Raw genomic sequence first — 16,263 nt, forward strand, 5'->3', positions numbered from 1 at the left:
GAGGAAAAGCAACCCGCCCGGAGGACAGCTGAGCAAGATAGGCCCCCGTTTCTTCTCTCTCAAAGAAACTCATCTCCGGGTTCTTAGGCAGTGCTGCAAAAGAAGTCGAGGCTTTCGGAAATTGGATACGAATGAGGGAATCGGCCTGGATTTGCACAGCCCAGCACGGGAGTGTATACACATTTAATCACCAAACTGGAGGAGCAACAACCACGGTAATAATTCGCATTTATATAGCCTCCAAAATGTTCAGAGATGCTTCATTTTAGGGTCGCTTTGCAGATTACACAGTATTTCAGTAGACATTTGGAGTGATGTACACCTTGGCACCCTGTATACTCATGTACAAGTCGACTTCGTGTATAAGTTGAGGGAAGATTTAGGGACAAAAGTATGGATTTTGACATGAACCATGGATAAGTCAAGAGTCATTTCATGGAGGGGGAAAAGTGCCAGTGTGGCCTCCTCCTCACCCCTGGATGCTATTTTCCCAGGAATTCAAAAAGGAACAATACTTACACAGACCCATGGATACGTCAACCTAGTTTTTGAGAGTTCATTTTTGGGCTAAAACTTCTAGACTTATACTTGAATATATACAGTAGAGTCTCACTTATCCAACATAAACGGGCCGGCAGAACGTTGGATAAGTGAATATGTTGGATAATAAGGAGGCATTAAGGAAACGCCTATTAAACATCAAATTAGGTTATGATTTTACAAATTCAGCACCAAAATATCATGTTATACAACAAATTTGACAGAAAAAGTAGTTCAATACGCAGTAATGTTATGTAGTAATTACTGTATTTACACATTTAGCACCAAAATATCACGATATATTGAAAACATTGACTACAAAAATGCGTTGGATAATCCAGAATGTTGGATAAGTGAGACTCTACTGTACCATGATTGCTGCAACTGGTTGGAGACTCAGGACTACAGCATTTAGGAGAGTGCAAAAGATTTAGTCCTATTTGTTGTTAAAGGTTTTCCTAGCCAGAATCAATGGGTTGCTGTGAGTTTTCCAGGCCATATGGCCATGTTCAAATAGCATTCTCTCCTGATGTTTCGCCCACATCTATGGCAGGCATCCTCAGAGGTTGTGAGGTATATTGAAACTAAGCAAGGGAGATTTATATATCTTTGGAAGGTCCAGGGTGAGAGAAAGAACTCTTGGGTTGCTGTGAGTCTTTTGGGCTGTCTGGCCATGTTCCAGAAGTTTTCTCTCCTGACATTTCGCCCACATGTGTGGCAGGCATACTCAGCGGTTGTGAGGTATGTTGGAAACTGGGTTAGGGAGGTTTATATATCTGTGTAAGGTCCAGGATGAGAAAAAAGAACTCTTGTCTGTTGGAGGCAGGTATGGATGTTGTAATTAATCACCTTGGTAGGCACTGAATATCCTTGCAGCTTCAAAGCCTGAAAGTTGCTGCCTGAGGAGTTGTTTCATGTCTGGAATTTCTCTGTTTTCAGAGTGTTGTTCTTTATTTACTGGTCTAATTTTGTAGTTTTTTTAATACTGGTAGCCAGATTTTGTTCATTTTCATGGTTTCCTCCCTTCTGTTGAAGTTGTCCACATGTTTGTGGATTTCAATGGCTTCTCTGTGTAGTCTGAAATGGTGGTTGTTAGAGTTGTCCAGCATTTCTGTGTTCACAAATAATATCCTGTGTCCAGGTTGGTTCATCAAGTGCTCTGCTATGGCTGATTTCTCTGGTTGAGTGAGTCTGCAGTGCCTTTCATGTTCTTTGACTCATGTTTGGGCAATGCTGCGTTTGGTGGTCCCTATGTAGACTTGTCCACAGCTGCATTGTATACGGTAGACTCCTGCAGAGGTGAGAGAATCCCTCTTGTCCTTCGCTGAACATAGCATTTGTTGGATTTTCTTAGTAGGTCTGTAGATAGTTTGTAGGTTGTGTTTCTTCATCAGTTTGCCTATGCGGTCAGTGGTTCCCTTGATGTCTGGTAAGAACACCTTTCCTCTGAGTGGATCTTGACTCTCATGACTTGTCCTTGGCCTTACAGCTTTTCTGATGTCCATGGTGGAGTATCCATTGGCTTGTAGAGCCCAATTTAGGTGGTTTAGATCACCTAGGAGGAGATGAGATTCGCATATTCTTTGTGCACGGTCTGTCAGGGCTTTGATTGTGCTTCTTTTTTGACTTGGGTGATGGTTGGAGTTTTTATGAAGGTATCTATCTATGTTTGTAGGGGTTTTTTTTTTTTTTGTAAACTGTGTGGCCCAATTGTTGATTGGGTTTGCGGATGACCAGAACATCTAGAAATTGCAGTTTTCCTTCCTTTTCTTTTTCCATGGTGAATTGGATGTTTGGGTGGATGTTTTTAAGGTGGTCCAGGAACTTGCTGAGTTCTTCCTCTCCATGGCTCCAAATTGTGATGGTGTCATCTACGTATCTGAACTAAACAGTTGGCTTTTTTGGTGCTGTTTCTAGGGCTTGTTTTTCAAAGTGTTCCATATAGAAATTTGCTACTACTGGGCTGAGAGGGCTCCCCATGGCCACTCCATCTTTCTGTTCATAGAATCCATTGTCCCACTGAAAGTAGCTAGTGGTGAGACAATGGTGAAACAGGGCTGTGATGTCTTCTGGGAAGTTTTGTTTTATTAGTGCGATAGTGTCTGCTACCAGAACCTTAGTAAATAGGGACACCACATCAAAGCTGATCAGAATGTCCTTCTTCTTCTTCTTCTTCTTCTTCTTCTTCTTCTTCTTATTATTATTATTATTATTATTATTATTATTATTGGTGCATTGGTTCATCATTCCTCAATATCGATCCACTGAAGTTTGGTTCCAGAGAAAATTGCATTGCTTTCATTGTATACAACAGACTGCCATGGATAACACAATCCATGGGTGCTCACGCCCCATTATACACTATGACATAGTACAATGGCATACCTTATACAAATGGCAGGATCAAGGTTGCCTTTAGGGATTTAAACAATCTGTGGATGGTTGTATCCATGGATGCAGAATCAGTGGATACAGGAGGCTGACTGTACTTTGCAATAAGCTTGACTACACCAGTTGTTGGGATGTACGGTACTATTAAACCAATTATTGTTATCCTTACTATTTGTCTGAACCCCTGGTTTAAGGGGAAGAGGCTTGTGCTGAGAATAGCAGCGGGTTGAGAGGAAATGAGTCACAGATTTGCTTGGAGACAGAGCTGGGATCTCTCTGTATCTATTCCCTCAATTTTTGGAACTCAAAAAGGCTGAGATATGAAATACACTAGATGGGTTCCAGATTCAGCCACTGAAATCAACAGGATGCAAAAGTGCATCTATGCTGTAGAATTAACACAGTTTGACACCACTTTGCCATCGTTCAATGCTACAGAATCATCACTTAGGAATTAGTAACTGAAACCTCACTAATTTCAGGAAGTTTATTCTAAATGTTACATTATGCTGCAGTTGACTCTAATCAAGAACAAACACAGGATTCAGGTCACAAATACCAATGTTTGCTTTCAAAGAAAGAATGCCATTTACGATAAAATATATGACATGCATTTTGCATGCTGCATTGGAAATCATATCATATATCAGCAAACATTATACTTGTCTGAAAACCCAGAATAGCCCTAGATCTCAACCAATTCAGGGCTTATATTTTCCCCCCAGTATAGCTGCCAAGGAAAGAAACATAAAAACATAATCCAATTGTACCGTAAATCAACTGCTGCCCTCTAGTGTGCATAGGCGTTTGTAGGAAGTGTTTTGTTTTTTTGACAGATGCAGTATACAACATAATGTAAGAATAATACAACAATAAAAAATAAACCTAAGGAAGCCTTCAAAAGGTGATCTGCAGTTTAAAGCGGTAGAGTTTTCTCTACTCCCAGCTCGATCTATGTAGATATGGGTGTATCTACACTGTAGAATTAATGCAGTTTGAAACCACTTTAACTGCCATAGCTCAATACTATCAAATGAAATACAATTCTGCCTGAGCTCTGCGAGTGCAGCATTTTCCCCGAATGAAGCAGAGAGTGTTTGAGGATCAGGACATCCGTAGGGAGACCAAGGTGCTTGTTTATAAATCTACTAGCTGTGCCCGGCCACGCATTGCTGTGGCGTCATCCTAAGTGGGTTTTTGTTTGTGGAGGCAAGTGCGAATGTTGTAGTTAGTCACCTTGATTAGCATTGAATGAGCTTGCAACTTCAAAGTGTGATTGTTTCCTCTCTGTGGAAATCCTTTGTTGGGAGGTGTTAGCTGGCTGTGGCTATTTCCTGTCTGGGATACCCTTATTTTCAGAGTGTTGTTCTTTATTTACTGTCCCAATTGTAGAGTTGTTTAAAGCTGGTTGCCAAGTTTTGTTCATTTTGATGGTTCCCAGGAACCTAATAATAATAATAATAATAATAATAATAATAATAATAATAATAATAATAATAATAATGACTGAGGGAGAATCTTTTGTTGGGAGGTGTTAGCTGGCTCTAGTTGTTTCCTGTATGGAAATATGTCTAGCTGTGCTCAGTCACGCGTTGAAGCCCCGCCCACCTGGGTAACGCCACCAAGTTTCTGGATGGGGGCTATGCGCATGCATGGTTTGTAATTTTTGGTTTTGGGGGGTTTCTGTAATTTGGACCTAATTTTATAGAGTTCTTTGATGGAAAGACATACATTGGATGACTATGTCTTTTGTGGCCAAATTTGGTGTGATTTGGTCCAGTGGTTTTGTTGTTTACTCCATGGGAATTATGCACATTACATTTTTATATATCTAGACTAGCTGTGCCCGGCCACGCGTTGCTGTGTCTGAGTCTGGTGGTGTTGGTCAGTCTACATTAGGTTGTATTTATGCTGTGACCTCCACCTTCTTTATACTCACATTAGTAATAGTATTTGAAGTCTGTTACCTTCTTCAATTTTTGTGTTGATTGATAATTGCTTGAGATCCCTGTTGTCTTTGGTTTGTTGTTAGTTGTAATGTCTGATTCTGCTGAGTGCGGTTTATATTTTTATTGTGGTACAATAGTCTTTTTTTTGTTTTGCCTGTGTAGGTGTTTATTATTATTGTTGTAGTGGTCATGAAGGTTGGATAAGTTAGATGCTACTGTATTGTTTTTTGGAAGCCCAGTGTAGCACTGACTGGCCTCTCAGCCTCAGTGCCTGGCTGTTTCTTGCCTGTGATGGTGTTGATTCTTGTTGTTGTTGTTGTCATTGTTATTAGTGTAATTGTTTTTTTGGAGGTCAAGTGTGAATGTAGGGATTGGGGAGGTGGATGAGTTGTGTTGTCAAATTTTGTATTTGTTATAGTCACAATGCGTTGTCAGTTTTGTGGGTCCGGATTGTGGTTTTGTGGTGTGGTTGTATTGTTACAACTGAGAGGCAAGGCTTTTGCATTGTTTTGCCAAGTTTTGTATTTCTGGGGCGTTTAGTTGTGTTGCTATAGTCATGATGCGTTGTTGTGAGTTTTGTGGATCCGGATTGTGGTTTTGTGTTGTGGTTGTGTTCTTACAACTGGGAGGCAAGGCTTTTGCATTGTGTTGTCAAATTTTGTATTTCTGGGGCGTTTAGTTGTGTTATAGCCACAATGCATTGTTGTGAGTTTTGTGGGTCCGGATTGTGGTTTTGTGGTGTGGTTGTGTTGTTACAACCGGGAGGCAAGGTTTTTGCGTTGTGTTGTCAAGTTTTATATTTCTGGGGCATTTAGTTGTGTGCCAAGTTTCGTATTTCTGGGACGTTTAGTTGTGTTGTTATAGTCACGATGCATTGTTGTGAGTTTTGTGGGTCCGGATTGTAGTTTTGTGGTGTGGTTGTGTTGTTACAACCGGGAGGCAAGGCTTTTGCGTTGTGTTGTCAAGTTTTATATTTCTGGGGCGTTTAGTTGTGTGCCAAGTTTCGTATTTCTGGGGCGTTTAGTTGTGTTGTTATAGTCACGATGCGTTGTTGTGAGTTTTATGGGTCCGGATTGTGGTTTTGTGGTGTGGTTGTGTTGTTACAACCTGGAGGGAAGGCTTTTGCATTGTGTTGCCAAGTTTCGTATTTCTGGGGCGTTTAGTTGCATTGTTATAGTCACGATGCGTTGTTGTGAGTTTTGTGGGCCCTGTGTGGTTTTGTGGTGTGGTTGTGTTGTTACAACTGGGAGGCAAGGCTTTTGCATTGTGTTGCCAAGTTTTGTATTTCTGGGGCATTTAGTTGTGTTGTTATCGCATGATGCGTTGTTGTGAGTTTTGTGGGTCTGGATTGTGGTTTTGTGGTGTGGTTGTGTTGTTGTAACCTGGAGGCAAGCCTTTTGCATTGTGTTGCCAAATTTTGTATTTCTGGGATGTTTAGTTTTGTTGTTATAGTCACTGCGCAAACAACTTTATCATTTTATATATATAGATTGTCCTCCCAACCTTGCTTTACGTCTGCAAAACATGGACTGTCCACAAACATCACACTCAGTTCCTGGTACGATTCCATCAGTGTTGCCTTGAAAAAATCCTACAAATCTCTTGAGAAGACAGGCGGAAAAAATGTCAGCATCGTGGAAGAAGCAAAGAGCACCAGCATTGAAGCAATGCCCCTCTGCCATCAACTCCACTGGACTGGCCACGTTGTCCGAATGCCCAAAGATCACCGTCTCCCAAAGCAGTTGCTATACTCCCAACTCAAGAACGGAAAACGCAATGATGGTGGACAGGAAAAGAGATTTAAAGATGAGCTTAAAGCTAACCTTAAAAACTGTGGCATAGACACCGAGAACTGGGAAGCCGTGGCCCTTGAGTGCTCTAACTGGAGGTCAGCTGTGACCAGCAGTGCTGTGGAATTCAAAGAGGCACGGATGGAGGGCGAAAGGGAGAAATGTGCCAAGAGGAAGGCACGTCAAGCCAACCCTGACTGGGAACACCTTCTACCTGAAAACCGATGCCCTCACTGTGGAAGAACATGTGGGTCAAGAATAGGGCTCCACAGTCACCTACGTATCCACTGCTAAGATACTACACTTGGAAGGCCATGATACTCTGACAACGAGGGATCACCTAAGTAAGTGAGTAGGCTATCAAACCATGGGATTTGTAGTTTGGAGAAGCACCAGCCCTCTTTCACAGTGAAGGATAGAGACCTTGAAGGTTGCTGTAAATGTTACTTATTGTTTATTTAACTGTATAGTTTTATTTTGTCTTTAATAATGTGTTTAGTGTGCTGTTTTACATACTGTATGCTGTTTGTATTTATGGTTGGAAACTGCCCTGAGTCCCTTCGAGGAGATAGAGCAGTATATAAATAAAGTTTTACTTCCTTAAGTACAGCCCCCTAGTATTCCATAGCATTGAGTCTCTTAAAGTGGTATAAAACTACATTAATTCTAGAGTGTAGTTCAGAACTGTGATTCGAGATTAGATTAGATATGAATATTCCACTTACCTGATTCTGATGGATTTCCCTTTGCTTTTTACCATGGAGCAGAAGATAGGAATTGGATGCTTTCTTTGATATTCCCAAAGTGAGTTTGTTCTTTTCTATAAAGTCCTTTCCAGGCCTGTGTTGACACTCTTTAACTTGGGAAGAAAAGCTGTCACTGTGTGTACCAGGACTGCGGCGGTAATGGCGAACGATTTCTTTTTTATTAAATAGTCCATAAGATTCTTCCCTGGCACTCGTAGTATGTTCATGAGAATCGAAGTCAGGGGAAAGAGTCTGAGGACGGTCCTGTGGTTGGTTATCCGTGTGCATAAACCTGAGCTGAGAAGGACCGGGAGAGCCTTCTTCATCTTTCGGATGCGAGTGGTCTAACTCAGGCAAGCTGTTCCCCTCTTTGTTATTATTCCTCCAGTTGGGATTATAACGTAATTCAGAGTATTGGTCTACTGTTCTCTTTGTGCTATGAAAAAAAGGAACAAAAGGAAAATGACTTCAGGAAAACAACACAGTTAAAATGCCGTAAATTCCAAATTGTTCAAACGGATGGAAAATGAAATCTAATCATGGGTTAGTTTGAAACGGCTGGCATAGTGATCATGCATGTTCCAAACAAAATACATTCACCATGGCTTTAAAAGGAGTCATTTGTCAATGGAATATGCTGCCTTGGATTACGTTGCTGTGAGTTTTCCGGGCTGTATGGCCATGTTCCAGAAGCAACTTAAGCAACGTGCAGTCATTGAATTATTAACAGCAGAAGGTGTCACCCCAAAGTAGATTAATCAGAGAATACAAGCTGTTTATGATGATTGTGTTGATATGAGTCTTGTGCTTCATTGGGCGAGTAAGTTTAAAGATGTTGAGTTGGGAACATCTGACTTGCGTGACAAGCAAAGAGTTGGACGTCCTGTCACAGCAACCACTGAGTTTCATAAGCAAAAGCTTGACAGATTGATTCAGGATCATTGTCATATTACTCAGAGAGGAATTTCAAGCATAATCGGCATTTCACAAGAATGTGCGGGTCACATTATTGCTTTGCTTGGCTATCGGAAGATCTATACACGATGGATCCTGTGGGAAGCTGGTTGCGGAAACAGAGTGTCGACTTCTTCGGTGATGGCTTCAGAAAACTTGTTCATCATTGGCAGAAATGTATCCAATATCCAATTGTCTGGTGATTATGTGAGAAAGTGAATAGTGGTAGTTAAAGAGCACATTCTAAGGATTATTTCTGCGTTTGATTTATTAAAATATTCCCATCCAAATCCAAGTAACGAAGGTGGAGGCATTACATTTCATTCAACCCTCATATGTACCTGTAATCTGCTCTGAGTCTCCTAGGGGAGATAGAGCAGAATATAAATAAAGTACAGTAGAGTCTCACTTATCCAACACTCGCTTACCCAAAGTACTGCACAATTAAACAGGAAATAAGATTTCCAAGTCAGGAACAGAGAAGTTTTCACATTTTGTTACACAGTGTAATTAGTGAAAGCCGGTGATATATTCACACCCAAATTAAATTACAGTAGTCTCACTTATCCAACACTCGCTTATCCAAGGTTCTGGATTATCCAACGCATTTTTGTAGTCAATGTTTTCAATACATGGTGATATTGTGGTGCTAAATTCGTAAATACAATAATTACGACATAACATTACGGTGTATTGAACTACTTTTTCTGTCAAAGTTGTTGTATAACATGAAGTTTTGGTGCTTAATTTGTAAAATCATAACCTAATTTGATGTTTAATAGGTGTTTCCTTAATCTCTCCTTATTATCCAACATATTTGCTTATCCTACGTTCTGCCGGCCCATTTATGTTGGATAAGCGAGACTCTACTGTATATTATATTATTCTGAAGTGCCAGAAACAGGGCATAATGAACTGAAAACAATGCAATTGCTTGAAACAACAGGATGCGATCCTGGGAATGGCACACTGCATTGAAACCCAAGAGCAAGGCACAATGTGTGGGTCAATTCCATGAATCCAGATGGGGACAGAAAACTCCATTTCCAAAGCAACTGCAAGGAAATAGGGGCCCACTCCCCCTTTGTCCACCGAATAGGGGTGGGAGACCAGAGATGTCGGGGTTCGCCTTTAAATCCCTAGCTCTGTAGCGGAGGCACACAGCGAGCCTCCTAGGCATATGGTATACTTGTCACTGTTAATGGACTCCATTTGAGTACATACTGTGATAATGTGAAAGTACATAAAATCAAATTTCCATTGAATGAAAAGCGTGGCGCTCGGTTAGAATAGAATCCCGCCCACCTCCCTTCGCTAAAACCAGAGCGTGTTTCCTGTACAATTAACATCCTTTCCCTTTTGAAATACTAATCATAATTTAAAAAAAACGGTCAATAACCAGCCACTTTGCCCATCGAGGAGGCAAACCAAAGTGCACTATTAATAAATTTAGCCCTCTTTTCTTTTTGCCACGTTCCGCTTCGGAAGGGGACCATTAAACGGAATGTGTTTATCGTTTTTTAATTCAGGCTTAATTTAATCCTTTTAAACAACAATTATTTCGCATTGATGCGGCCTCAGCGCTTGGGCAAAACGCAACAAATCCAATTCTGGCGTGCGCAGGGTCGGGGGAATTAATGCACCATTCCGAGCGAGCGAGGAAGACAAAACAGCCACTCTGGATTATTATTATTATTATATATAAAAAGAGAATACATAACTCTTCCATTTATGCAGTTATTGAATGAAAAGGGACAGCTATTCCATTGGCGCTTTCCCAAACGGTAGCTTTTTCCAGCTACATTAAAAAACCTCTCGAAAGCAGCAGCGTACTTACTAGAAATCAATGGGGCTTGTGTCCATTTATAGCTATTTGCTCCCTACTATGTCCATGTAACCTCTTACAAGCATTAGTTGGCATTATCCGGCCAAAAGGAGGAAAATAAGAACTTTACTCAGAAATAAAAGAAGGGCAGTTTGGGTTTCCAAGCCATTACAAGAGAGAAGCAAACTCCAAAAAATAAAATAAGATACTAAAACTAAAAGACAGGAAGGTTACACTTCTAGCAGCCACATTTCTGATGACTCTTAAGATGTTTTGAGTATGGCATCCTGTTTCAAAGGCTTCTAAAAACAAACTCAATACAGTGGGTTGCTGTGAGTTTTCCGGGTTGTATGGCTACGTTCCACAAGCATTCTCTCCTGATGTTTTGTCCACATCTATGGCAGGCATCCTCAGAAGTTGTGAGGTCTGTTGGAAACTAGGCAAGTGGGGTTTATATATCTGTAGAATGTCAAGTTGTGAGAAAGGACTCTTGCCTGTTTGAGGAAAGTGTGAGTGTTGCAGTTGGCCACCTTGATTAGCATTGAATGGCCTTCCAGCTTCAAATTCTGGCTGCTTTGAACACAACAAAAACTCAATACATAATGGAAACTCTTAGTCGATTTTAACTTGCATTTTATCAATGAATTTGAACCTGCACTTTAACTGTGTGTATTCAGTTATATGGATTCTAATAGCCTTGTGTTATATCTCTCTGTTTTAACTCTGATGTACTCTACCTTGAGTCACAAGGGGGGCTGGTTAATATATGTATTATTACAATTATTATTATTATTATTATTATTATTATTATTATTATTATTATTATTATTTAAAACACAAGATGAGTCCACAGCAGACACTCTGCTGGCTATTATTATTATTATTATTATTATTATTGACACAACAACATTGTATGACACAGCAAACAAGATAGATATGCTGGATTTCGTATCACAAAATCACAAGTCGAACACTTCCCAAGTGTCTAGGACTGTGTGATGTATTTTTGGATGATGCGCGCAGATCCCAGTAGGGTGGCCTTTTGCAGTTGGAAGATCATAATTTTGTCAATGTCAATTGTTTCCAAATGCCGGCTGAGATGATGATGATGATGATGATGATGATGATGATTATGCATTGTGACATGGGTGTATCTACACTGTAGAATGAATGCGGTTTGAGCTCACTATAGCTGCTGTGGCTCAAGGCTATGGGCTTCTGGGATTTGTAGTTTTGCAAGGTGTTCTGCCTTCATTGCCAAATAATATTGGTGCTCCACCAAACTGCAAATCCCAGGGTCCCATAGCATTGAGCCATAACAGCTAAAGTGGTGTCAAAAATGCATTATTTCTACAGTGTGGATTTACCCACGAACATGTCTAAATTTTAGAATAAATGCAGTTCAATCCCACCTTCACTGGCTTTGCTAAATGTTATGCAATTATGGGAGTTGCAGTTTAACAAGGTCTTTAGCCTTCTCTGCCAAACAGTGATGGTCTAATTTGGCAGAGAAACAGTGGGCATATAATAATAATAATAATAATAATAATAATAATAATAATAATCACTTCTTTGATCTTGATATTAGCTGTTCTTAATTTTTCCCACTAGTAGGACATCCCTGCAACAGGTTGGAAGTTGTTAGGTAGCCTTTTCCATTATCTTTATCCCCAGAGGCACTCACGTTCTGTCTCTGTGATAATAGGATTTTGAAAAAATTGAATTGTGGAAACAAGGATTGGAGATAAAGCTTCATTGGAGACTCCTTTTCCCCATGATAATCAGAGTGGATTTCTCTCCTGAGGAGCAGATTTCCTGTTATCTCACCCACGTTTTTAGCTATGAGCCATTTGTAAGTCAGATGTTTGTAACTCCGGGACTGCCCGTAGTATCAAACTGCATTCTTTCTACCGTGTAAATGCATCTTCTCTACTTCACCATGTGTGTGTGTTATAGAACAAGCCATTTACCTTGCATTGAGACCATCTTCCTTTCCATTTGGACTTGGTGTTTCTTCTGCATCTGGTTCTCCTCCTCCATCTCCTCCTTCCTCCAAACTGTCCTCCTCCAAGCTGTCATCTTCTTCCAAGCTGTCTCTGTTGTCTTCGTCCACCAGCTTCTCCGTCTGATGGATCCGTTCCTGGAGCTCCAACTGGTACTCGATCTCTTGAGCGAGGCTTTCCGAGTCAGAGTCATTCTGAGACAGCCCTTCCGACGCCGTTTGCAAAAAGGAGTAGTGGACGTGGGGCTGAACCAGCCCTTTAGGTGATGCTTTGCTCGCATTCATGCTGGACAGAAGATCGAAAACAATCAGAGAAACACACTCAGTGCAGGACATGACCTGCATCTACACTGTAGAATTAATGAATTCCTACATCACTTTAGCTGCCAATGGCTCAATGCTATGGAATCATAGGAGTTGTAGTTTGGAGGAGGCACCAGCACTCAGCAAGTCAACCAGAACCTCAAGTCATGGCTGATACTGAAGGGACCATAAGCCAGAAAATAGTAAACTTTTAATACTTCCTTCTTGTGAGCTAGTGCTTTTCTCTAGAAGGTTGAACTATCTGCCCATCCAACTACAGGTCTTTTCTGCCACTACTATTTTGCACTTTATTGAGAAACTACCTCTCCCATTTGATATACTTTGCACTTTGGCCCAGATCCTTGTTTTACTCTTCTGCTTTTAATATTTTATGCTATATGTTGATTACTATGATGGTTTTATTGATATTGATGTTTTATTGTTGGTATAATTGTTTTATCATTTCACTGTTGTATGTTTTCGGGCTTGGTCCCCATGTAAGCCGCTCCGAGTCCCCATTGGGGAGATGGAGCGGGGTATAAAAATAAAGTTGTTGTTGCTATTATTATTATTATTATTATTATTATTATTATTATTATTATTATTATAAGGTTTTGAGGAGCGAAGCTAGCTTGGAGTAAACAAGTTAGGTCACAGATACCACTTGTGCCAAAATAGGTGTGGAAGGTGAGGAAGACCATCAGCAATTGGTCAAATTTAGATAAGCCAAGATATATATTCTTTGTTAACTGTGACACATTTTGCAGCAGCCATTTGCATGGTACAGAACTTTAGTGTGTGTATGGCTGTTTCCCTTATCATAGCCGTGATAACAATAAATACTTTGCTTTTTGTACTCTCATGAGATTGGGTTTTCTGCCTACCTCCTAGGCCGGAACCTTTGAGGGTCTTACAATACCAAATGAGAGACTCCCACCTGGGCACACCGAAGACTGGGCGACTTGGAAGGCACTGAACAGACTATGCTCTGGCAACACGAAATGCAAAGCCAACCTTAAGAAATAGGGCTACAAAGTGGAGTCCATGACATGCGAGTGTGGAGAAGAACAAACCACAGACCACCTATTATAATGCAACCTGAGCTCTGCCACATGCACAATGGAGGACTTTCTTAGAGCAACACCAGAGGCACTCCAAGTGGCCAGATACTGGACAAAGCACATTTAGTATAATGCCAAGCTTTTAACTTGGTTTGTGTTTTCAAGTACATTACAACTGTATATTTATATTACACTAGCTGTGCCCGGCCACGCGTTGCTGTGGCTTTGTCTGGTGGTGTTGGAGAGAAATTGTTGAGGTAGTGGTGGTATTGAATGTCTGTTGTATGGTTGTCTTTATGTTTAGTATGCACACTGAAGTGGATTATATGGCAATGTGGAGTCAAGATAATCCAGTTCAAAGCAGATAATATAAGATTCTAAATGGGTTATATAGCTATGTGGAAGAGCCTTGAGTCTACACTGCCATATAATCCAGTTAAAATCTGATAACCTGTGGAAGAGGCCTAAATGAGGCCTAACTGTGCCTGTCCCCTGGGCTGAGGAGGTTGCTAGGAGACCAAGTGGGCGGAGCTTAGCCTTCAAACTGGCAGCAATTGGATAAAAACAATTATTCCTCTCCCTCTAATTAGGAATGTATTTTTCTTTTCTTTTTGTTGTATCAACCTAGAGGCATGGATGAGGGGTTGTGATGTCAATTTTCGAGGTTGTGGGGTGTTTACTTTTGTTGTTTTGTCCATTGCCCCGATGCCATCACTCTTTTATATATATAGATAGCATGTATATTAATTTTACATACCTGAATGTGTCATTTGGTCTCCTGTTATATAGAGACTGGAGCAAAACATACACATTATATACTTTTTGTGTTTTGTATATAAATAAAATCACAGATGCAAAAGACAGGAAACCAAGTGACATCCAAGATCCATTGGGAGAAGAATGGACACTTTCTCCACCATTGCATGCTTTTCGTGGATTCAATGCAGGCAGAAATTCAGCAGGATAAAGCACTTCGAAGCATTGGCCCCCCAAATATCCTCTCCTCCCTTCTTTTCCCCCAATAATGCAACTTTCCCCCTTTTCTGCTCCTTTGGTATTACCTTTTCCAGGAAGTCACGCCAAGCGCTATTCACACAGCGGCTCTGCGACTCCGCTCTGCGCCACTAGCGTAGCGTCTCCATAGCAACAGTACACAGAAACGGAACTCCCCCCTCCCCTTTGCGCATTCTCGCCTCCATTCTGTTTTGAGAGGGACCTACCAACTCACCCAAGTAAAGGGGGGGGGGCGGAGAGGGCATGTATTGATTTAACATTATTTCACAGAATTATATAAAATAAAAATATAGAAACGGTTAAAAAAAAGAAAAGGATTTAAGAATGGGAGAACTTTATTGTTTGCTTTCCCCTTTCGCTCGGCGTAAAATGGTACATTCCGATCCCCATTGAAACAGCCATCTGATTGCAGCATAGACTAGATAGAAGGCAATGTTAGGCTAATCTGATTTTTCTGGCAGGAAAGTATTGTTATTATCTGTACCTACTACAGATAATAGAATACTACACTTGATTGATTCAATCAATCAATCAATCAATCAATCAAATAATCAATTAATTACATAATGAATTAAGTACACAATCAATCAAATAATCAATCAATCAAATAATCAATCAATTAATTGTATAATTAGCCCATCAAACAATCAAATAATCAATCAATTAATCAAATAATTAATCAATTAAATAATCAATTAATTAATTGTATAATTAGCCCATCAAACAATCAAATAATCAATCAATTAAATTATCAATCAATCAAATAATCAATCAATTACATAATTAATCAGTTACATAACTAATTAATAGATTGATATATTAATTAAATAACTAATCAATCAAATAATCAATTAATTACATAATGAATGAACTAATTACATAATCAATCAAATAATTAATCAATTAAATAAACAACCAATCAATCAATTATATAATTAACCCGTCAAATAATCAGTCAATCAATGAAATAACTAATCAATCAAATAATCAATCCATTACATTTTTAATCAGTTACATAACTAATTAATATATTAATAGATTAATTAAATAACCAATCAATCAAATAATCAATTAATTACAGAGTCAATTTATTAATTACACAATCAATCAAATAATCAAATAACCAATCAATGAATTAATTATATAATTAATCAATCTAATAATCAATTAAATAATCAATCAATTACATAATCAGTTGCATAATTAATAGATTATTTAAATAATCAATCAATCAAATAACCAATCAATGAATTAATTATATAATTAATCTATCACTCAAATAATTAATCAATCAATTAAGCAACCAATCAATCAAATAATTATATTATTAATTCATCTATCAAACAATAAAACAATTAATCCAATAACCAATCAATTAAATAATCAATTACATGATTAATCAGTGACATAAATAATTAATTGATTAATAAAGTAATCAAATAATCAATTAATTACATAATGCCTTGCACTGAAACTGAAACTGACTTTGGGAGGCTTCCGATATTTACAAAATGAGAATGAAAAAGTATTGGATAAGTTTCGATTCTTAAGTTTTTGGCACAGGACTCGTCCACGCATCGGAAATCGCATCGTAAGTACGAATTTAGCAAATTGGATACGACTTACAATGAAAAAATTGCACACCCCTATCTATCTATCTATCTATCTATCTATCTATCTATCTATCT

General features: G+C 39.3%; 1 protein-coding gene across 1 annotated transcript in view; it reads right to left on the bottom strand.

Annotated features, from left to right (window-relative positions):
• jhy (junctional cadherin complex regulator) overlaps positions 1-14,708 on the bottom strand; it is a 38,698-nt gene extending 23,990 nt beyond the window's left edge. Inside the window, exons 1-3 of the mRNA XM_008113749.2 lie at positions 14,623-14,708; positions 12,166-12,483; positions 7,396-7,852 (exon numbers count right to left, since the gene is read on the bottom strand). Coding sequence (XP_008111956.2) covers positions 7,396-7,852; positions 12,166-12,482 — 774 coding nt within the window. The 5' untranslated portion in view covers position 12,483; positions 14,623-14,708. The remainder of the gene's footprint in view (positions 1-7,395; positions 7,853-12,165; positions 12,484-14,622) is intronic.
• Between the last annotated feature and the right edge of the window lie 1,555 nt (positions 14,709-16,263).

This window comes from Anolis carolinensis, unplaced genomic scaffold (assembly GCF_035594765.1).
Source record: "Anolis carolinensis isolate JA03-04 unplaced genomic scaffold, rAnoCar3.1.pri scaffold_8, whole genome shotgun sequence".
Classification (NCBI taxonomy): domain Eukaryota; kingdom Metazoa; phylum Chordata; class Lepidosauria; order Squamata; family Dactyloidae; genus Anolis; species Anolis carolinensis.